The 22,503-nt window shown below is 42.9% G+C and overlaps 3 protein-coding genes across 3 annotated transcripts; 2 read left to right on the top strand and 1 right to left on the bottom strand.

Annotated features, from left to right (window-relative positions):
• Window positions 1-2,427: 2,427 nt before the first annotated feature.
• Window positions 2,428-5,289, bottom strand: LOC129616900 (uncharacterized). Its single transcript, XM_055532406.1, has 9 exons — window positions 5,079-5,289; window positions 4,867-5,034; window positions 4,693-4,816; window positions 4,406-4,520; window positions 4,159-4,293; window positions 3,794-3,934; window positions 3,035-3,253; window positions 2,622-2,740; window positions 2,428-2,575 (listed from the first exon to the last, which is right to left on the bottom strand). The coding sequence occupies exons 1-9, from the start codon at window positions 5,287-5,289 to the stop codon at window positions 2,428-2,430; spliced, it is 1,380 nt and encodes a 459-aa protein (XP_055388381.1).
• Window positions 5,290-5,527: 238 nt separating this feature from the next.
• Window positions 5,528-7,665, top strand: LOC129616898 (CTP synthase-like). Its single transcript, XM_055532405.1, has 6 exons — window positions 5,528-5,629; window positions 5,679-5,950; window positions 6,025-6,259; window positions 6,320-6,592; window positions 6,633-7,522; window positions 7,572-7,665. Exons 1-6 carry the CDS (start codon window positions 5,528-5,530, stop codon window positions 7,663-7,665), a joined length of 1,866 nt encoding a protein of 621 aa, XP_055388380.1.
• Window positions 7,666-14,847: 7,182 nt separating this feature from the next.
• LOC129616897 (S1 RNA-binding domain-containing protein 1-like) lies at window positions 14,848-16,662 on the top strand. The gene is made up of 5 exons (XM_055532404.1): window positions 14,848-14,956; window positions 15,076-15,546; window positions 15,654-15,784; window positions 15,841-16,270; window positions 16,373-16,662. The coding sequence occupies exons 1-5, from the start codon at window positions 14,848-14,850 to the stop codon at window positions 16,660-16,662; spliced, it is 1,431 nt and encodes a 476-aa protein (XP_055388379.1).
• The last annotated feature ends 5,841 nt before the right edge of the window (window positions 16,663-22,503 follow it).

Below are 22,503 nucleotides of genomic sequence, written 5' to 3'. Positions count from 1 at the left end.
AAAGAGTTGAAAATAACGGACCGTACTGACACCGCAAGCACCCGCGTTTTGGAGTCCCTTCATCTGAATGTCTGTGATAACATAATGAGGGCAATCGTAATAATTGCCCAGACTTCCAATACTTTGCAGCAACAAGGTAATACCAATCAGTATGTGGATCAAAGCGGAATGTGGAGGGTTTCATTGAGACATTCTGAGAACTGCAAGTCTTCGATGAAACAAGAGATCTGAGAAGATTGATCAAGGACGAGGGGGAATTAAACGTTACGACCGACGGAGAAATGTTTGATCAGACACGCACCCAAAGAAGTAAGAGCTTCTTGTTTCCCTCCAAGAAATAATATCGCAAACAGCTCCAGGGTAGAAACATTGATCCACAAGTTCAACCCTAGAATACAAGGAAGAAGCAGTGTGGTAATTGAAAGGGGAGCAGCCGTTAACGCTAACCAGAATTCTTGAATTAATGAATGTTGTGCTTTTACAACAAATATGAGGTCAACAAGATTCAAGAGACAAGCAGCGCGATCTTCAATGTTACTGTGTCGACGTCGTCTGAATACTTTGAGGCTGCCATTCAATATGCGACCCTGAAACGATCTGCGAAGAACAAACAAAACTTGAATAGCCATCCAACTTCCAGGAACAACAGATCTGAAGCTCTTCTCATCACAATAGCGTTCGAGCTGCTGTGGTACACAACGTACTTCAAGTCATAAAGAACGGCCCTCTCGGTTTCGTTGAGTGGAACTGGTAAGGACTTCCTGATGATCGTCATCAATCGGAAAAAAAAACGCACCCAGCGTTGTATACGTCGCTCCGTAACCACCAAACAAATCAGCAATTGTCTCAGCGCATGATCGATACAGAACATTCGAGCGGCGTGGAGTTTCCTGTGAAAGGGCTCGTACTGGGGATGAAATTTTCTCTCGTTGATATTCCATTCGCTGCTGTTGCATGATGTATCGCAATGGATAAGAATTCAAAACAAAGAAGTAGATTTACGTCGAGTTCGAGTGCTTGGAAGAAACATCAAAGAAATATTACCGATCTCCATTTTTGAGAGAAGCAGGAGAGTCATGACCGTTAATCCCTGTCCCAAAACTGGTATTCGAGCGAATGTGTCATTGCTGATCTGAATTCTTCGAAAACGAGGCCCGACGCTCTGAATATGATGAGATGTGTTCCAGTGTCCATTTCTTGGGTGGACAGGGAAATATTTCTGATATGTTGGGATACTTGAAAAAATTAGAAGCCGAAAAAGATAAGCTCAGAGAAGATTCAGTGGGCCTTTTTACGTTGACGATACTCCTCCATCGCAGTTTCGAGCTCCGGTCCCTCCAAAATCGCATAGTGGGAGAATTCGGTTGAAAATTCTCCTTGGCCCTAGAATAAACTGATAAAATAAGACAGTCCAGAAATCACACCTTTGTCATGCTTCGCAAATCCCCGATGAAGCCAAACATTCCTCTTAATGGAGCCTCAGCGTCAATGATGGTGTGGTGCGACTAAAAACATAGACACATAGAGAGATGCATATAGATGGACATGTAGATATACTTGTATATGTATCAATGTACATATACATACATAATTATAGATGTTAATATATATTTATGTATCATGCAAGACTCACCTCTCTAATCACATCATTGACTTGGATCGAACGTTTTCCAGCGCCATTTTGGACTGTTGTGACGTATTCATGGGGAGATACTATTTCCACTTTCATGATTGGTTCAAGAACCACAGGGGAGCAGTTTTTATAATGTTCTCTGAAATGATGATAAATAGACTTTCTTTTGCGTGACATCGTTTCTCACTTGAACGCGCCTCTCATACAGTTTCTAAAAGCTGCGTCATGCGAGTCAATTTCGTGCGTCTCTCCTCCAGTCAAAACAAAACGAAAATTCGCAAGAGCAGATCCAGTGAGCAAGCCCTGCAGAGAACAATTCGAAAGGCTGAATAAAAATGAATAAAAACAACCGAACAGTGAAATAAAAACAACGATGAATACAAACAACGAACGGTAAAACATACTTCGGTTTTGATTTCATTAAATGCTTTTTTAAGGGAAGTGACGTAAGTAGCAGGAACTCCTTCGCCAACTTGAACGTCCACAAATTCACATTCCGGCTAGCACAGAAAATCATGAAGAGACGGAGACTATTCGGTTCAAACCATGCGGGTGATATTTACCAATGTGTGTCGCGAAGGATCAATTGGCTCGAAGTACCCTTCGATTCTTGCCCACTCGCCACGCCCTCCAGTCTGTCTTTTATGCGTGTAGACGAAGTTGTGTCTTTCTGTGATAACCTCACGCAAATTCACTTTCGGGTTCCCTGAATAACACGCGACCAAAGTTTCAAAGGAGAGTGGAATCATTCCACTCGTTGACCGCGACAAATTGATGTGCGATAAATTGACAGTTCACTCCACGCAACAATTCAATAATTGAAGCTCACCAAGTTTCACGTCAATCCCGTATTCCCTTCTCATTCTTTCCGCATAAATTTCTAAATGTAATTCTCCCATTCCACACAACAACGATTCCTTGGATTCATCATCAAATGTCACTCTGCACGATGAAGAGATCAAGAAATGATTCATTAATCGCTATTCACTTGAATGTCGGATCTTCTCGTTGAAATCTTTTGATTGCTTTATTGAATTTTATAACATCAGCGCTCCCTGACACCTGAATAGACGAGAGTACTAGAGAAGATCGACTATGGAATACAGACTATGGAATACAGACAATGGAATACAGACAATGGAATACAGACAATAGAATAACAGTGAAGGGGCGATTAGAACGATCATGAACAACAAGCTCATGGATACGATTATTGCTAAGGATAGCATTGATAGCCATTGGGGAGAACAGCAGATAATCTGGTAGTTATTATTCTTCTAGAGATGAATGTCAACTGAAGCATCACATGACAATTTTACCGCCAAAACATGTGCCTCAAATTAAGCAGGAAATTGATCTATGCACTCTAGATCGGCTTACAGTGACAGACATGGAAATAACCGTATCAGGAACATACATCGATGACAATGTGACATCAAGAGATTCATCACACAAAGTCGTTCCAGTTGAAACGTCCATCCCACTGATAGCAACAATATCTCCAGCACGAGCAACTTGTATTTCTTCTGCTTCGTTCGAATGCATTCGGTACATTTTTTTCATTGGAATTCTTTTACCAAGAGCGGGTGAGTAAATTGGAATTCCCTTGCGCAACGTGCCCTGCAAACATTTGAAAGAGTCCCATCCATTGAGGTTATTAAGCTTCAAACCCGATAAATGATAGAGAGTACTACGCACTGGGGGAACGATCCACTATGGATAGCTGGTTGCGTGAGAATAGGGATTCATTCAAGTCCTACTTGATAAATTTTTGTATATGTAAGCGTTCCCAGTCCCTCAGCGTCTTGAATTTTGAAAGCCATCGCAATGAGCTTGAGTTTAGGGTCAATTTTAACCGGAACGGCGACACTCGAATCAGAAGCTTGAAACGCCTCCACTTCTCGTTGCCCTGAAGATATAAAGGTGAGTAGAGAGAGTAAAATAAGGAAAACAAAAATAAATTGGAGACCCTCAATGTCTTCATATTTCATCACTGTCATGTTCTACTATGTATGACGATGGTCAGTCAGTCAGGAAGAGAACCACGTCGCTCACAAACAGTTACAACGAATCACCTGCGTGGGGTAAATAGTGGCACACTGCGTCAAGCGCATTCTGCACTCCTTTATTCGCTCGAGCACTTCCAAACAAACAAGGAACCATCTCTCTCTGTATCGTCAATCTTCTTATTCCTGCCCTTATGTCTTCTGCTGAACATTGAGCCTCCCCTTTTTCCAAATAGAGATCTCCAAACTTTTCATCCAAATTTGCGATCGTTTCAATCAATTCAGAACGAACTTCCTGAAAACTCGAAATCAAATTCATAAAAAAAATCTATTCAACCAGCATTCTAACATTTCTATCCAACAACATCATTATGCGTCTAGACGTCATTCAAAAAAATGATATGGAATCAAAGAAGTGAGAGTCTTTCACGTTTCTAGTTTATGGAACAGATCGTCGTGTCCCAGCGGACAACGACTGGCGATTTCAACGAGATGGTATTGATGCTGCACTCTCCTTACCTCTATTTGCGCCTTGAACTCGGGAGGTATTGGCATGGTTTCTCTTTTCTCTCCATATCGACCAGCGAATTGATACCCAGTCCGATCAATAACATCTACAATGCCTTTCAGCTCTGAACCTCTTCCTATCGGAACCTGTAAAAGTGAAAGGGTGCGCATCAATCCAACGAGCATCAAGAACAAGTAAATTTAGCATCAACCAAATGAATGATGTTATTCTGAAACTATTGAGGCATAAGATCATTACTTGGATTGGAACCAGTTTCATTCCTAGTTTCTCTCTCAATTGTTCAACTGTTTTCCAAGGCTCAGAAAGCTCTTTATCCAATTTATTAATGAAGCAGATACGCGGCACGCCATATCTGCATAACAAAAATGGAGTGGTAATGAGAGGTGGCGTTGAGAGGTGGCGTTGAGAGGTGGCGTTGAGAGGTGGCGTTGAGAGGTGGCGTTGACTATAGAGATCAAGTATCGCTACCTCTTCATCTGGCGAGCTATAAGGGTTGGGGGGTTATTTCATGGTTTAGGGTTTACCTCTTCATTTGTCGATCAACTGTATAAGTTTGTGCTTGAACTCCTTGTAATCCACAGACAACAAGAATTGCACCATCAAGAACTCTTAATGAGCGTTCAACTTCTATTTGAAAATCAATGTGACCTTGAAAAAGATTGAGGGGGAGCTGCAGATCTGAGAAACCACTTCAGTACCTGGAGTATCAATAATATTGAAGTGGTGTTTCAAACCACCACAAGACCAATTGGTGAAAGTAGCAGCAGATTGAATTGTGATGCCTCGCTCCCTTTCGAGTTCCATGCTGTCCATTTTTGCCCCCACACCGTCTCCTCCTTGGATTTCATGCATCGAATTGATCCTCCCTGTAAGTGATGTCTCGCAAGTCCGCTTTTCCACGATGCTGTACCTGTATAAAATAGAATCCGTTCTGTGAGAGTTGTTTTTCCTGAATCAACGTGAGCCGAGATACCAAAATTGCGTATCTGATCAATAGCAATTCCCTCAAGTTCGGCCGAGACGGCAGCTGCAAAGCATCGGCGATGGGGCCTTCCAAAATTTCGAAGGGTCGGTAGAAGAGACCCTCTTGAGGAATACGCCCGGAAAATTTTTGTGCTCATAGTGCAGTAGGAAACGGCCTCTCGGGCACAGAGAACGATTTCCTGTTCCTGAGGTTCACTGTGGATTGTGCTGTGCGTTCAATCATTCTTGCCAACGATCATTCTAAACTTTTATCCTGTTAAAATCTGTCCCTTTGGGAATTCTCAGAACCCTCAAAAGGCACGTCTGGAGCTTTCCCGCTTAACGGCGCGGCTGCAGCAACACATCATTGTTTGGAAATTATACTTCCTGGTGAAAATGTCGAAATTGCGCGCGAATGAGAGTTGCGAGGCTCTTGGGAGTTGTGAAAATCCGGCGTATCGTGACGGCCACGTCATGAAATATGTCGTTGTTACTGGAGTGAGTATAGGGATTACAAACTCCTTCACATGGCTCTGTCCTTCTGTAGGGAACTCTCTCTGGCTTGGGAAAGGGAACAACAATCAGCAGTATTGGTGTTGTCTTAAAAACAATGGGACTGCGAGTGACCTCGATTAAAATTGATCCATACTTGAATGTGGATGCGGGAACAATGTCGCCCTATGAACATGGGGAGGTTTATGTTCTTGAGGATGGTGGAGAAGTAGATCTTGATTTGGGAAATTATGAGCGTTTTCTAAATATTACTTTGACGAAAGATCACAATATCACTTCAGGAAAAATCTATGAAAAAGTAATCAGGTGGGTTTGAACTGTAGAGACATGCACTTTCCCGCTGCTCTCTGTCTTTTTGTTAACTTTTGCTTTTCTCTCAGACGGGAACGCAAGGGAGAATATCTTGGAAAAACGGTTCAAGTTGTTCCGCACGTAACGAATGCCATTCAGAACTGGATCAAGTCTGTCGCGTTTCGGAGTGTCGATAAATGTTCCGGCGCACCAGATATCTGTTTAATCGAAGTTGGTGGGACCGTTGGCGACATTGAGAGCGCCGTTTATCTTGAAGCGCTTCAACAATTCTTTTGCAAAGCTGGGGAGGATAATTTTTGTCTGGTAAGAATATTCATTTTGTATTCTTTTGTTCTTTTGTTTGACTTTTCGTTCCTTTCGTAGTGCCACGTGTCGTACGTTCCTATCGTCTGTGGCGAGCCCAAAACAAAGCCCACTCAGCATTCGGTGAAAGAGCTTCGACAAGCAGGCCTTCGACCAGATTTTCTTTTCTGCCGTTCTGAGCTTCCAATCAATGAATCAGCCCGCGCAAAGATTGCGCTTTTCAGCCAAGTGCCTCATTCTCACGTCATCTCTGTTCATAACGTCTCGAATGTGTATCGCGTCCCGATGCTTATTGAAGAACAAAGTTTTGGAGAACTTGTTTGTAGGGTACGCGTGTCTGATGATTTCCTCTTGTCTATCGTTGCTCCATCAGAAACTTGGTCTAGTTGCGCCTTCTCCCTCACCAGAGTCGCCGCCTGCGTCTCTTCAAGATCCAACGTTCAGCATGTCAAGATGGGAATCCTTAGCTGATAAAGCGGATAGCGCCAGTAATCCAGTTCGAATTGGGATTGTTGGAAAATACACTGGTTTCGGCGATTCTTATCTATCTGTTGTCAAAGCGTTGCATCACGCTGCAGTTGAGGCAGATCTCAAGCTTGATATTGTTTGGATTGAATCAACAGACTTGGAACAACAAAACACGAAAACGACTCCAGCCATGTATAGAGAGGCGGTTGCCAAACTCGAATCAGTTGATGGAGTCTTATGCCCTGGTGGATTTGGCGATCGCGGTATTTGCGGACTGGAAGCTGCAGCAGAATATTGTCGAACGCATTCTGTTCCATTTTTTGGAATTTGTCTTGGAATGCAAATAGCGATCATTGAATTTTGTCGCAATGTTCTTGGATTGGAAGATGCAAACAGCGAAGAATTTGATCCGCATTCTCAACATAAAGTTGTTGTCTTCATGCCAGAGGTGAACGCTGATATTATGGGAGGCACAATGAGACTCGGCAATCGAGCGACGATTATTCGTGATAAGAAGAGCGTTGCTTACAAGTTGTATGATCAACAGCCAGTCATCTATGAGCGTCATCGTCATCGTTATGAAGTAAATCTTGATTTCGTTCCAGCGATCGAAGCTCATGGATTAAAATTCACTGGCCAAGATGAACGAGGGCAAAGAATGGAAATCGCTGAATTGCAAGGCCATCCGTTTTACTTCGCTGTTCAATACCATCCAGAATTCACATCACGTCCCATCAAGCCCAATCCATGTTTTTTGGGGTTCATTCTTGCTGCTAAGAGCAGACTTAGTGCTCGGTAATCAGCCCTTTCTCTCTGACCTCGTTTTCCTACTTCATGTTTTCAGATTTGAAGAACATTCTGGTCGGTTACGAGCGGGTTCAACTTATTTGGAAAAGCCACTCAATGATGAAAACAGTCACGTGGAAGCAACCAAGTGAATTGATTCAGTCCCTGCTTGAGTTGCCTGCTAAGTGTTTGCGACCTTGCGCCTTATTTCATGATCCATTGTAGAAAAAACAAATAAGAAATATCATGCAGCTTTGACTCGATTCGCCAGTTGCAGAAGTGCATGACGAAAGAGTGGACACTGTTCCTCAAATACATAGAGATGGTGCAGTGACATGTCCCTTTTATATCGCTCGGCAATGTCTATCAAGGAATACGACGTAGAACAAACTCTTGAAGATGCTACAAAGTCGTCGAATGCCTGGTCGTAGTCCATGACACCGTTGATCAGCTCCGTCCAAAAGTCAAGCGGAAGTTCGTCATAAACGTTGAGGCCATAAACAAGGTCGGTGAGATGTAAATAACATAACTGCGAAACGCGTATTGGGTGGAAGTATCGGTGCTCGCCATCCGTTCTTCCTTCGCTAGGAGACAACGCATCATCTGAATCCTGGGACGTTCGCCTTTTTCTGAGACTCTTCAGAACAGCTTGACCTCCACACTCCCTAGCAGAATACAGTTGAGACACGTTGACAATTGAAGTCCCTACCGAAGATCTTGAAGCACTCTGAAATCAGTTAATGTCAGATGCTTCAAATCACCACTAAGATGAAACAAAAGCTTCGAAAATAAATCAGAAATATCAACCCAAGTTGCACAAGAGTCAAATAATTCTGACGATGGACTCATAGAGATTTCCATGCTTCCGAAGTCCCAATCAAGATCAATATGATCATATGTTTCTGATATGTTTGAGATTTTGAGTCGCTTTCTAACAATCTCTTCCCCTGCTATCCGCCGCTTCATGAAAAAATCGGAACAGGTCCGCGCCTGAGTCAGTCAGGGACAGGGAGTCCAACGCCACGTCGTGCTGTCGCCCTGATGGAGGTCCTCATTCTTTGTAGCGCTGCTTCTGCTTGAGGAATCCTTGCGTCAACGAGATCTTGCAATTCAAAAGCACGATCTCCCCGTAGAGCTAAAAGATCTTCTAGATGGGGTCGCATCGCACTGGCAGAATTTTGATCAATTAAATGTTGCAATTCGCGTCGAAACTCCTGAATGTCCCTCAAAAGTTCTTCTCGTTCATTCAGAAGTGTGAGTCGTAAGTGCAAACCTCTTCCAAGCTGCACCATCAGCGCAAATTTATGAGGTGAAGCGAGTGGAAGCCCAAGAACGTCCCCAAGCGTTCTTTTAGTTCTTGAAACTCTTCTGCTCATAGAGGGCGTTGCGATTTCTGGTCGCGTCAGTTGATCAACTTCTGACTCGAGCTCATCAGAACTTTGTAAACTTTCCTCGTCAAAAACAACGAGCCAAGATTTTCCCACACCTGCAGTCGAGCGACAAGCAGAATCCATTTCAGAGTAAGAATTGGAGAAACAACTGTGACTATCAGAGGGACGTGCTTCACTGATGTCATCGCTTTCGTCCGACAGATCGCTCGCCATGTGAATCAATCCATCGATGTCATGCAACTCATCTAAGACTTGTGATTCGTTTTCTGAGATCTCAGAATTGAGCTGTTGGTTCCAGAAAGCGAAATATCCAGAAATGCGATATTCGCCCGAAGAGAAGGATCGCGATAATTGGAGCCATAGAGTGTGATGCTCAATAAGCTCGAATATGGAACAGGAAGCACGCTCGAGATGGAGAATTGAATTGAGATCCAGGAAGGGCCACAACTAAAACAAATAAGAGTGATTGTCACTTCCCATGATCGTGAAAGTTGAAATATATAATTTTAGAAATTCTTACATGATCACGAATAATGAATAAGACATCAACGAATGTGGTCAGTAAGGGTTGATCACTAGGAATTGCTTGACCATTGGAGATTGTTTTCATTCTAGGGCTTCTTGCATTAACTGAATCGACAAGAGTGTCGTGGATTTCATCGTCAGACTGAAGCGGTTGATTGGGATTTTCTCGGACCTTTGAAGTGACTGGCAACGATACACCCTTACGGCGTGTTTTCTTCAACTTTCGAATTCTAACAGTTCGTTTTAAAAATCTATGACTCAATAAGGAATGAATCCTCCACTGCTTTGGTGGCAGGATCCGTGTACAATGACGCATTGATGATTTCTTGTGGATGGCTTTTCTCTTCCTCCGATTGATTGGAAAATACTTCCGACTCTGAACTGTTTTGTCGTTATAAGAAAAATGATTATCGCTGCTGGAGGAATGGGGTGAGGATGGGAATGGGGAAGGTTGATGAAGAACAATGGGTGAACTTGGGTCTGTGCTGATGGAGTGTGGATCAATTGTAGATTGACGTTCCGTTGAATAATTCTCTTGCATGAATTCTAATTGACTTAATCCAACAATGTTTGATCTTGGGATCAAAAATTCATCGTTTGAATCACCACACTGACAAGAGTCAATGCAAGAAACAATTTGTGGTTTGAGTTGGGAAATGACGCTCGAAACGAATGAAGAAGCAAATCGATTTGCTCTCCTGAGATGAAATACAAATCGCGTGAAATCATCACCGAAACTATGACCCTCAATTATGTCATCTGAAGGTCCATCGATGTCACCGAAACCAGGACCCTCAATTATGTCATCTGACGGTCCATCAATGTTGAGATCGTCACAATGGGAGCGATTCTGTTGATCTTCTTCGTCGCTCTGCACCGAAACCTCCCACTCGCTTGCTTCATCCAGATTGTCTTCGATGGTTGACGGTTTAATGAAATCATAAAGATGTGAGGGCGGATTCAGCCAGATATTCGGGAAACGATCAAACTCATCAGGATCTTCAACTACTTGGGAATCAATCGATTGGATTGCAGGATTCATACAACAATTCGACTCTTCCATCATTGGGTGGAGCATTTATTTTGCAATGGTCCACAATGAGTCTCTTCCACAAATGAATTGAGGAATCTCGGCATCACTATTGGCGAGCTAAGCGGCTCGATACTCCACCACACCAGAGCCATTTGCTCATCTCTGTTTTTGTTTTCCAATAATCCATAAGAAGTGGATTAAGTCACGCGGGTATAGAAGGAGTAATGCTGCTGGAGTGGCGTACGAATGTTTTTTGAAAAAAAACCTCTTTCTGTTGCTAGCTCGATTAAAGGCTTTTATTGTGAAAGTCTCAGGCGATCATAGAGGGAAGATCCAGCTTTGCCTTCTCACCAGTCGAGTGGGCAAACTTCTAAAATTGGGACACAGATGGTACATGAAATGAGAAAGGGGAGAAATAGAGACTCCCCAGCGAACGAAGATCCTGAAAAACAAAACAAGAGCGATGCGGGAGAATCTGCCAATTGAACTGTTGGGACTGAAAACGACTCTAGTGGAGGACATACGGATTGCGGCGAAGAGATGTCAACACGGGTTGCCGATAAAAGAGGGACTTGACGGCTGGGACGCTCGAATGTGGTCGATCTGCGAAGAACAAGCAGGTGCAGCAATTCTTGTAGAGATGGCGGCCTGTACGGGTCTAGTGTGGGTTAACTGGCCAGTCTTTACCACTAGATTACAAAAGGGGACCATCTACACTGAACGAACCTAATGAATGGTAACACGGCGCAACTTCCCCAAATAAGGAAAAGTCCAATCCAAAGCAAGGGATCAGGAAATGCGCCAAAAACCATCCAACAAAGGACAGCAACAACAAATGAGTAGAGTGGCACAAGAGCGGAGAGACCGCTAGCTTTCGGATATCTGAAGGACTTTAAACAACAGAAACTTGGTAGAGCACACAGAGATGAAAGGCACTCACGATATTAAGCGCCGCAGTTGCAAGTGCAGCAAAAACTCCAGCGAGAATAGGAAAGCCAAAAACTCTAAGCCAGTCAGATTTTGCTGAAGTCATCAAATAGGAGTACAGCAGGTTTCATAGCGGAAGATAAGTCAAGGTATCCACTCACCACCGACACTTGAGACGACGTGGTGTCGCGCGTTTGGAGAGATAAACTGAAATGAAAGACTGGAAATAAAGAACGTGATAAAACACATACAGAAATGAACAATCCTAAAGATCCCAATAAACCCAAAGTCAAAGAACGATAGCAAAATCCAGTGAACCCTGAAATCCCTGCGAAGACGAGTTGTACAAGTGTGTGGGGCAATGATTTACCAGCAAGAGCAGCGATGCGAGTGGATGTCACTGAAATAGAAAATGTGTGATTGTTGTGCGTGACCTTCTATCGTCACCTGATCCCGCCATAAGGGCAGCTGAAGCAAGACCGCAGAACAAGCCATCAAGGGATGCAAGGTCCCAGCTCAGAACAAGAACGCAGAAAGCTCCAGAAAACATGATTCCTAACAAAACAGAATCCATTCGGGATGGCCAGACGTTGAAGTAGTGAGCGAAAATGAATGCAACAATCACTCCATCGCAACCACTCAACTAAAGAAGAGAAAAAACAAGTAGTGCCTAAACGTATGTGTGTATCATACCGCCGTTATTGGAGCCCATTGAACAGGAAGAGACCAAAAACCAATTTTCAGCATCGCTTGTGATGCAGCCAAACAAAAACCTCCAAAAACAGGAGAAAAGAGAGCGAGAACAGAAGGAAAGACAATCTGTGATGAATCAGATCTTTGCAATCCATTTTGAAATTGAAGAGGTTCATTGTGTCGGGCGTTATTTCCACGAGTAATGGAAATTGCTTCGTCTAGATTACAACATTGAGAATGAGGGACATTCGTGGGGATTCCATGGGAATGATGTCGTGACTTGGAAGTGCCCCTTTTTCTATCCTGAACTCCTTCAATTGTTCGCATTTCGTGAGTTCTTAAATTTCCTGTTCCATCGAGTGAAGAATCACCCATCGAGATTGTTTTGTCTAAAGCTCGAATGCATCGATCCGTTTCTTCCTCGTTTAATGGAACTATTTTTGAATGCTGCGACGCAGACTCGACACTCATCAGATTTCGAGCTTCCTTTGTATCGAATTTGATTTCTGGACGCCGCGCATCAGAATGAGAAGGGAAAGCATTTGGAAGGACGACGTCTAAGTTTGAAGATGGAAGAACGAGAGACCCAAATTGTGACCACACGTAACCACCTTGACACAATAGAAGATGTAGAATCAGCATATACTGCGAGCCCTGCTGCCCATCCTGCACACTACTGACGACCAAATCCCTCTACAAGTATGGAGTGACTTACCGACGAGTAGACCAGCAAACCCGTTTGTAATCCAGAGAAGGGAGAGATCGAGAAGAGCTCGCCACCACCATGTTTGCATACCATGGAAATCTACGGAAGACTTTGAGCCATTCGAGTGATCTGTCTTATTGAGGGGATGAGACTCGACGCGACTGGCGGCTGCTTGTGAAGACAGCCACTTCAATGATTCCGCAGAAGAAGACGCATTGCTATCCATATGAGCGAGAAATGCATCGTCAACATCAGAGTTGTTGAGCCATGCTTCAACAAGTTTTGGGACTTCTCCTCCAAAATCCTTCAAATCGTCATAACTTGTGCATCCAATGAAGAACGTGGAGAATCCGAGAAGAATGACGCCAAGCAACGTCCATAAAATCGCATTTTGATGGACAAATTGTGGAGAAGCAGGAGGAATTCCAAATGAATACTCTCGGACTCTTTGTCTGTCTTCACATAAGAGAGATTCCATTTCTACTAGAGAGCGTCGTCATACAGAACTCTCAAGACCCTTTAACGATCCATTCAAAGCGATCCCCACGGAATCCACATCTGCCTCAACAGGTCCATTGAAGAGAGTGGCTGGATCAAGTTAGATGTATATGGAGTGGAATCCTGCAAGTGTTGTTTCTAAACGATGTGGAGTTAGAGTTCAAGTGTGCGAAGCGATTCGTACTTTATTAAATGATGGATGTACAGTTCCGTTCATTTGTCGCTATAGGTCTGTTTTTGATCGATCGTGACTGATTGAAGCCACTCTGTCTTTAGAACGGGCCAGATCGACAACAATCCCCCCGAGAGTGTTCGAGAAGTGCAAGAAGCGTTTCAGGAACTCGATCTTGTTGCAACGAAAGTAAATCAAACGATAAAACGGGATACTGAAACGCGACTGATTGTAGCACAAGCCGAGAAAGGAGTACTGAAAAAATCACCGAAGGAGATTCAGAGGTTGAGAGCAACGTTACTCCCAACAGAACTTCAACGAACGTTGCGACGATGTACTTCAGTGGCAGAGGCTGTAGCTTTAACAGCCCCATTCAAAGCACGAAGAAAACAAACAAAAGCAGATCTTGCGAGAGAGCTGGGATTACAGCCGATTGCGGAGAGTATGATGTCTGGAATTGGAGCAAAATTTTGCTTCTGGAGAAATTTGGCAGCAAGCGCTCCAGAAGCTGCGCAACAAATGGATGCAGCAGAGATGCATGATGCTTTGCTAAATCTATTGGGCGAAATGATTGCAAAAGATCTGGATACTTTTGAGATGTTGAAGCTTCTCTGTAATCAAATACCGCCATTCATTAGCAGCACGAAGGCGACAACTGCAGCAAAGTCGCGAGTGTCGAGTTCAGGCGAGGCGGAGAGCAGCCGACTTCGAGTTCCAGGTGCGTATGGTCTGAGCAACACGTCAATGCACGGTTGGGACATGAAAGCAAACCACATGCATTTGTGGACGCAACTTCGAGAAACCTCCACTGGATGCTTTTTTTCTCCTCTTGAATGAAGCACATGAAAATTTCAGTGAAACGTGTTTTTCTCATGTTTTGCTTTTCAGCGGAAGATGTTCGAAATTACGAAGCTTATCATACTTTCAGAAAAAATGCAAGAATGATTGAAAGTCATCAAGTATTAGCAATTAATCGCGGAGAAAAGTGAGAATTTTTGAATTCCATTGACGCTGTACTCGCTGAATACTAATGAATTTTCAGAGCTGGAATATTGTCGGTTGATGTGGAATTTCCAGAAATGTTTTTCGCTCGATTTGACTCTTGGTGTCGAGCGGAAAAGTTCAAAGGATTAATCCGTTCAGAGCCAGTCAATTGTCAGCAAGGGAATGAGGCACCGATTATCACGAATCTCATGTCCTGCTCTGTTCGGATCGCATGGACAAAATTTATAAAAGTAGGAGACGCCAATCAGAGTAGTGTTATTGTCCTTATAGCCTCAGCTGAGGCGCCTGATTCGATCAGAAATCACCCAAGCCGCTGAAAAGTTTGCAGTGAAGTTATTTGCGAAGTGAGATTGATTTGATTGGCGCACCAGATAATTCGCCCAAATGTCTTTGCAAATCAGAAATCTTCGGACGCTACTTTTGACACCACCCCTCAGTTTGTCTTCTCATGCTGGTGCTGTTATGGGGATCGATCCAGGCTTCGCTCACGGATGTAAAGTCGCGATCCTAACACCTGATGGTGAACTGGCTGAGAGATCCGATCGAACACTCATTTGGATTATCTTTCAGGCAATGGGCTTCTGTTTCAGGGAGTTCTTTATCTCCATGCAGGGAGCGCCATTTCACGAAATAGTGAAAGATGTCGATTAGGGCGTCTTATCCGAGATTACGGTGTTGCTGTTGTTGCCGTCGGGAATGGAGTAGCTTCGAGGGAAACCGAAGTCCTTTTGAGTGAATTGGCTTCTAATGGTGAAATCCAAATGGTAATTGTCGTGTACATCGTTCCACTTTATAGTGTTACGTTTCAGGATACGGTGACAAAGAGACGAAGACTTAATAGCGCAGAAATTGCAGGAATCTCTGAAGCCAACGCGTTCCATTTCGTTTCTGTTAGTGAAGTTGGTGTTTCCATTTGGAGCGTCACGCCTTCAGCTGAAATCGATTTACCGAATTTGACTCCAAATTTGAGAGGAGCTGTTGCTATAGCCAGAAGATTGATTGTAAGGCTTTCAACGTATAGAGATCCATTGTGTATAGTATTCTGCGTTTGGCCTCTAGGACCCTCTTGGCGAATATACGAAGGTGGAACCCAAACATTTAGGCCTCGGAATGTATCAATTAGACCTTCCAACTTCTTCTCTTGATACCGCGTTGGCATCTGTTGTTGAAGAATGCGTGTCCTCTTGTAGGGTTAGATCTCAACAGCGCTCCTTTCCATCTAATCAAGTCAATCGCAGGATTGGGGCCTTCTAGAGCTTCCGCTATAATTCAATACAGGGATGCTCATGGTTGCTTTACTTCAAGAGAAGATTTAAAAAAGGTACGTGTTGTCTGTGCTTTCTGTGCTTCATATCGAGGGTGGTTTTTTTTTTCAAGGTCAATGGAATCGGATCTCGAATCTTCCAGCAATGCGCTGGATTTCTTCGGATTCGGTCAGCTGGAGCCAATCGGGACACGCTCGATCAAAACATCACTCTCCTTCACGAAGATGTTGATATGGACGCGTCTCCCAGAAAACGCAGAAGGGCGTCCAATTCAAAGCGATTGAATGATTCGAGGATTCACCTTCAAAACTCTGATGGTGTGAATCCTCTTGACAGCACGTGGATCCATCCTGAGCAATACGACGCTGCTGAAAAACTAATTCGAGCGAGTGGTGTTTCACTATCAACGTTAAATGAGAATGAATCCCGAAAAAGGATACAAGCTCTTTGTCAATCTGTTCCCACCATCGTGCTTTTGACTGAATTGGGGGTTGATGAGCCAACGCTGAAGCTTATTGTCGATGGACTAACGAGTCCTGTCGGTAAGAACGTTCGAGTCTGATGTTGAAGGTTTCGCGCAGCAGAGGCTAATTGCTGCGTTGCCAAGCTTGACGGTATTCAGATAGCACGCTTTGATTTTGTAGGTTTTGTGGATATTCGGAGTCATATGGAGGCCCCCTTGTTCAGAAATCGAGTTCTAGGTCTCGATGAGATCCACCCTGGGGACCGCTTGAAGGGACGTATTACGAACATCACATCATTTGGGGTTTTCGTCGATATTGGGATTGGGAGGGAAGGAATGATTCATCGCAAATCTCTGCAGCACCAACTCGAACAATTATTGATTGGACAGACAGTCGATGTCAAGATTATTTCGATTGATCGTGACAGAGAAAAACCAAGAATTTCTCTTCAATTAAATAATGGACCATAATTTGATTTTTTCGTTGTACTCAATGTTGTACAAAACAAATTTGATACTTTAATACAAACAAATTTGATACTTTAATACAAACAAATTTGATACTTTCATAGAAGGTTGTTGTCTTAACACCCATGCCCGTCACTTTAATTGTCCTCATCTTAATGACCCTCATCTAATCAATTTAATGACCCAATAACCATCTAGCGATACTCATTGTGATATTTCATAAAATGTCTTCCCAATGAAATAATTAGCCCATCCGTATTCATTAATCTCATTTCTGCCATGACAAAATTATGGCTGCACGAAAGGATCTTTGTTTCGAGCCTCAACTCCTCACCCACTTTGCTTTGTCGTAAGAAATCAAACGAACTTGATACGGTCAGAGGGTTACGGGATTCCTTGTCAATCAGAGTTGCCTGAAATGCTGTTGCATCGAGCATAAAGCTTGCAGTAACACCTACGGGCAGTCAGAATAAGATTTGGAGATGGGAACAGAAGGGTATGTTTGTATAGTCGGGTTTAGATGATTGACATTTAAAACTCACAAACTGACCTGCATGAATCGTGCCACTAGCATGATGACACATTTCTTGGGTGACTTCGACAGAGAAACTGCAACTTGTTCCATCAACTGAAACTGAAGTGACTTCCATTTTTGGGAGTGTATGCTGTTCAAATGCATTCCGTTGTCTGGATACTAATTCTGCTTGATTCAATGCGTGAGTCAGTTTTTCCTTGGTCATCGGTGATAGGCTTGCGGAAGGCATGAAACCGCAACTGGTGTAAGGTCGAAATAGACATCGCTTTATCAGTTGGGGCGCGATTGCTCCACGCAGAGCACGTAACGCTCGAACTTGATACATCTTCAAATTTGGTGAATAGAAAATGTCGAATGACGACACTATTGTGCGATACCTGATCTATGAGGTTCGATGATGGAGAAAGTGAGAGGGGGTTCTTCCAGACGGTGCAAAAGCAAAAGACAAGTAGAAAACAATCAAGAAGGCGTTGCCCCATTCCGGAAGATCAAGAAGAGGGAAAATTAAGAAGAAGCCGCCAATTTTCGTATTCGCGATTTGAGTTGTTGATTCTCCTTCTGGAACAAAGAATGCATAATGAGTTGCTTGCTGTTTCTTGCTGTTGCTTGCTATCTTGAGTGACGATGTTTGAAGTATGTTGCCATTCATTGACTACTCTGGTTTCAAGTCGCCCTATTGCTTGATGGCAATTGCATCTTACCGTCAGTCTGTCAATTTCCGCGTCCTTCATTACAAGTTGTTGTTGCAGCTCATCCAATGTTGCTGCTGCTCCTTGAGATTTTTCAAGAGAGCGAGTTTGATCCTGATAAGAATGCAGCTCTTTACAATATTCTCAAAACGATCGCGATCAATTTATTAATTATGAAACTCACTGTTAATGTCGATTCGAGTTTCTTCAATTGCCCTTCAACTGCACTTTTTTCATTTGTCAGTCTGGAAGCGAACAACATTCTTATACACGCTATATTGATCACCAAACTCACTTTTGATTAACAGTCATGAGCATTTGCGTTTTAGCCTCTACTTGATTGCGATGCTTATCCAACTCTGATAAAAAAACCCAAGGACTCCAAATTTCTTCTTAGAAAGTATTTTAATAACAATAAACCGCGCAATTTAGCAAAACAAAGACAAGAAGTTCTATCCTCATCGGTTGGCTTGCGTGGCTCAATACCCCATCCTCAATTGCCAGTCCTTGATGAGGTGGTTGCCAGTCATCAAGCTCAAAGTTCTCTCCTTGACATTTTCTGCTTACCGCGATTCAAGGATTCGCATTTCTTTGCGAATCGATTTTTCTCGCTAAGGACGCTTTCATATCTTTCTTTGCTTTTTCGAATTTCCTCTTCAACTTCGTTCAATTTTTCTTGCAATTGATTTTTTGAGTGAATTACTTCATTAATTGTTTGTTGTGACACTTCATTGCTATGAGCTAGACGATCTTCAGCGCTGCCCTGATAACACAAGTTCACATCAGCCATAATAACAACACAATGGAAGTTGACATCAGCCAGAATATCGTACAATGGAGAGAGATCATCATCTAGTGAAGTGAAAGAGTCATGGCATCTCTGTATGTAGAATAATCAATTCTGAACCAAGAGACTAAACATCACTATGCTGATGCAAAACACATCCATCAGAACTAGATGTATTCCATAAGAGGGAGCAGTTAAGATGCGACTCATATACCACATGGTAATTCTCTATCTATACCACATAGTAATTCTCTATCTATACCACATGGTAATTCTCTATCTATACCACATGGTAATTCTCTATCTATACCACATGGTAATTCTCTATCTATACCACATGGTAATTCTCTATCTATACCACATGGTAATTCTCTATCTATACCACATGGTAATTCTCTATCTATACCACATGGTAATTCTCTATTTATACCTGTGCAGATTTCATTGCATCATATTTCGTTTTAATGTACAAGAAGGTTTCTGTAAGATCTTTGTTTTCACTCTTTAAAGCTCGAATTTCACGCTCCAGAGATGCCTGTAAAATAAAACATGTCCCAATACAATGAATGTCCCAAGACTGTTTCAAAGGCATCACCATCGTCAGTCTGCCGTCTCACCTTGTCCCTGGTTGCTTCTTCAAGCTCGAGTTTAGTGGATTCATTAATGGACGGCAAAACAGATGAAGACCCCGATCTTCCAACAACTCGCAAGGTTTCTAATTCTTTCTATCAAACAGAAATCAATTTGTCCTTCATTTAAGCGACTTATTTTTTGCAACACGTACATCTTTTTTTTCTGTTTCTTCGAGAAGTTTCACATGCGCGCGTTGCAAGTTGTCAAGATGATTTCTCAATTCAACCGTCTGACAGACACAGCGTTTTGTTATCAACTGATGTCCCAACTGTCCCACTCACTGCGAAAGTGTCCTGCATTTGCGAGTCGAATGGATTTAATCCCGTCCGACTGAGTCCTGAAGTAAAAAATAGAACAGTCGTCGGGACAGGCCGTTGGGACAGACGTTTTGCACAAGCCATTTGGAATCAGACGGAATTCGAGCCTTTACGAAGGCCAAGCACTCCATGATGCATTATTGGGGAAAATTGGGACTCACGTGAGTTTGCAAGATCTGGAAATTTTGAATTTGTCATAAACAAAGAATCTTTTGGAGAAATTCCTTGCATTGAAAATTCTTGAGTCCCAATACGTTTTTGGAGTGAACGATAATCGCGTCTCAAAAGTTCTAATTCCTCGATATGCTGATAAATATTGCAACAAATGAGGCGCACCCAATAGACTTGGTTTCAATGGACTTACTTTCTCCGATTGCAATCTTGCTTCCTTTAGCTTCGTTTCTAATTCTGCTACGTGCGCAGCCCTCTGTTGAATATCCAGAGCAATACTTCCACCATCCAGCGTTGAAAGGCCGTTGACAGTCGCGTCATCTAAGAGCACCAACAAACCAATAAATGATGTCGGTCTCTCAGAAGTTTGCAAGTCGCACTTCGTCCTGGCTAACCTGAAGTTACTTGGGCAATCATCTGTTGGTAGGCCTCAATTGTTGCAGCAATATCCTGTTCCAAAGCGTTCTTTTCTGTTTGCGCTCTGATAGAGAAGCAGTAAATCAAACGACTTTCAAAGTTAGAACCCCGTTACAAGAAATTCAAAAGGAAATTCAAATAACCCATACAGACAAACCTTACCGATCTCTTTCCTTCAGCCACTTCTCTTGCCTATCTAAACTTTGATGAAGTTGAAAATTCAACGACTGCATCAAAACTATCAAATCTAGGGAAGGAGGTTGAAGAGATGCGCCATTTTGCTGCTCGAAAGGATTATCAGACGCCCTTCCAACTGAAAGCAAAAGATAAATGGAAGTGGTGGTGAAATAATCAGCCGAAGCTACTGAAGTACAAAATCGCCCAATAGTGTTTGAAGCGATCACGTTTAGCTTAAGAGCCAGCTCACTCGTTTGTAACCCCACAGCTTGCAACAGAGCGGAGTTCAATACATATTGGCGGCCGTGGAAGCACCGAATTGTTAACGCGAGCAAGTCACGTTGATTTCTAGTCATCGTGCGGAGGCGAAGAGTATCATGCGGATCGGGACTTAGTTTTAACTGAAGAACAAAGAAATATAAAAAAAAATAGATCTTCAGGAAGGAAATGTTGTGATCAATACTCAGAGAAGTCTTTGATTATGTTTTAAAATTTGAATTAAAATTTGTAACATGTATTTTACCTCAAACTGTATTGGATCGTGATAGTTGAGTGAAACTAAAGGATAATCTGCTCCATAGCGACACTCCCATTCACACAAATACCCAACATTCATGGGACCTACAGATAAAGAGTAACAACGGCGCTCATATCATGGTCTTCCTTCTGGACAGCTAAAACTGTATTTCACCCTCAATTGAGGTGGTGGCTTACTTGGTTGAACGACTTTTACTTCTTCACTCGAAACGTTGATTGTCAAACTGTCATCATGATCGATGGACGCTATTCCACTTGTCCTTGTATCATCGGGATTTGACTGTCTGAAGCATGAAATAGAGCGAATTGACTAAATGTGCAAAAAAGTTAAGATGAAGTTAATTGAGGCTGAAAATCTTACAAACGAACTGGAAATCGAGTTGCACCAATTGCTGAGAGAAATAAAGATAAAGATGAAAACAAAGATAAAGATAAACAAAAATAACTCCAAGAGAAACAAAGATAAAGATGACTTCATAAGATTTCATCGTGTTAAACTCAACCGTTCTGTTACACGGAGGAGTTCACCGACTGCTTCATCTCACCCAAATAATTTTCTAAGTTTTTTCTTGTTGCTGGATCGAGATCGAATGGTCCAATTTCACCATAAGCAATTTGTCCACGATACTGGGAATCCAAACCAAGTGGCTTCTACGACTATTTTCGCAGTGATGTCGATCAGCAGTGATTGAATAGATTCTGATGAGGGACAAAACGTTTGCGGGGTGGTGTCCCAACACTCGAAGTCTTACGTTCCAAACATTCCTGCAACATCAACACACTGACCGCCGATCTTGCGCCTCCATCTGCATCGAATTTGAAGATTGGGACCTTCACGTTCTGCAGATTGTCTTCGAGCTGCTGCGACTAAGCAGCCTGTTGAAGGACCCGAATCTGCAAGTCGGAGACTGAAGTCAAACCTGTGACTCCCCCAAATATTTCCTTCTTGACAATTCTTCGACCCAAGGAGCGCCAAGGCCGTCGCAGGAATCGAAACTGAGAACGAATGGAATGAGCGTCAAGAGAAGGCGCGAGCAAGTTGTAGATAAAAATCTTATACGTGAAAATTATTATGAGAGCGATTCAGGGCCCTTTGTCGTAACAATCAAAGCCTACATAATTCGTTGGTCACATTCGATGACTGTTGGTCTTTCAACCGACTGCTTTGATTCGATGCGTCCTCAATTCGAATTTCAAATTGATCCTTGACTCCTCGTTCATCGCACGTGCGAAGTCCAGCAACGATTGATGCGCCTGCAGCTTGAGCTGCTGCTGCTGCCTGTTGGGCAAGATGCTGCGTCCCCACCGACAGCTGTTGACCCAGACGGTTCATTGCTGAGGACATTTGTAGAAGGACCAAAAAACGTTCACACAGAAAAACAATCAACAGGACCCGTCGAAGGGCGTTCAATCTTCAAAATCTCTTCAGCTGCGAGGATCCATCAATATTTTCAGTTTGGTGATGGGCCCCAAACCACCCAGAAAAGCATTCCTGCACAGACGCATGCAGATGCCATTTTAGGCATTATTAGGCAACAGCCCTGATTTCGAATATATTTGTGATCTTTGAGATATTGGTCC

Source organism: Condylostylus longicornis, unplaced genomic scaffold (assembly GCF_029603195.1).
Source record: "Condylostylus longicornis isolate FDR11 unplaced genomic scaffold, ASM2960319v2 ptg000320l, whole genome shotgun sequence".
NCBI lineage: Eukaryota > Metazoa > Arthropoda > Insecta > Diptera > Dolichopodidae > Condylostylus > Condylostylus longicornis.
The sequence above is the reverse complement of the archived record's forward strand: the minus strand, read 5'-3'. Positions and strand labels throughout refer to the sequence as shown.

What these genes read in the sequence shown, in the direction of transcription:
- LOC129616897 (XM_055532404.1), top strand. Translation starts at nt 14,848, where the DNA reads ATGTCTTTGCAAATCAGAAATCTTCGGACGCTACTTTTGACACCACCC. An exon ending in CTCTTGGCGAATATACGAAG is followed by an intron (nt 15,547 to 15,653) that starts GTGGAACCCAAA and finishes GTCCTCTTGTAG; the next exon opens with GGTTAGATCTCAACAGCGCT. An exon ending in TGGACTAACGAGTCCTGTCG is followed by an intron (nt 16,271 to 16,372) that starts GTAAGAACGTTC and finishes TTGATTTTGTAG; the next exon opens with GTTTTGTGGATATTCGGAGT.
- LOC129616900 (XM_055532406.1), bottom strand. Translation starts at nt 5,289, where the DNA reads ATGAGCACAAAAATTTTCCGGGCGTATTCCTCAAGAGGGTCTCTTCTA. An exon ending in GTTGATCGACAAATGAAGAG is followed by an intron (nt 4,521 to 4,692) that starts GTAAACCCTAAA and finishes TTTGTTATGCAG; the next exon opens with ATATGGCGTGCCGCGTATCT. An exon ending in CGATGTATGTTCCTGATACG is followed by an intron (nt 2,741 to 3,034) that starts GTTATTTCCATG and finishes TGTATTCCATAG; the next exon opens with TCTGTATTCCATAGTCGATC.
- LOC129616898 (XM_055532405.1), top strand. Translation starts at nt 5,528, where the DNA reads ATGTCGAAATTGCGCGCGAATGAGAGTTGCGAGGCTCTTGGGAGTTGT. An exon ending in AATATGTCGTTGTTACTGGA is followed by an intron (nt 5,630 to 5,678) that starts GTGAGTATAGGG and finishes GTCCTTCTGTAG; the next exon opens with GGAACTCTCTCTGGCTTGGG. An exon ending in GGGAGGATAATTTTTGTCTG is followed by an intron (nt 6,260 to 6,319) that starts GTAAGAATATTC and finishes TTCCTTTCGTAG; the next exon opens with TGCCACGTGTCGTACGTTCC.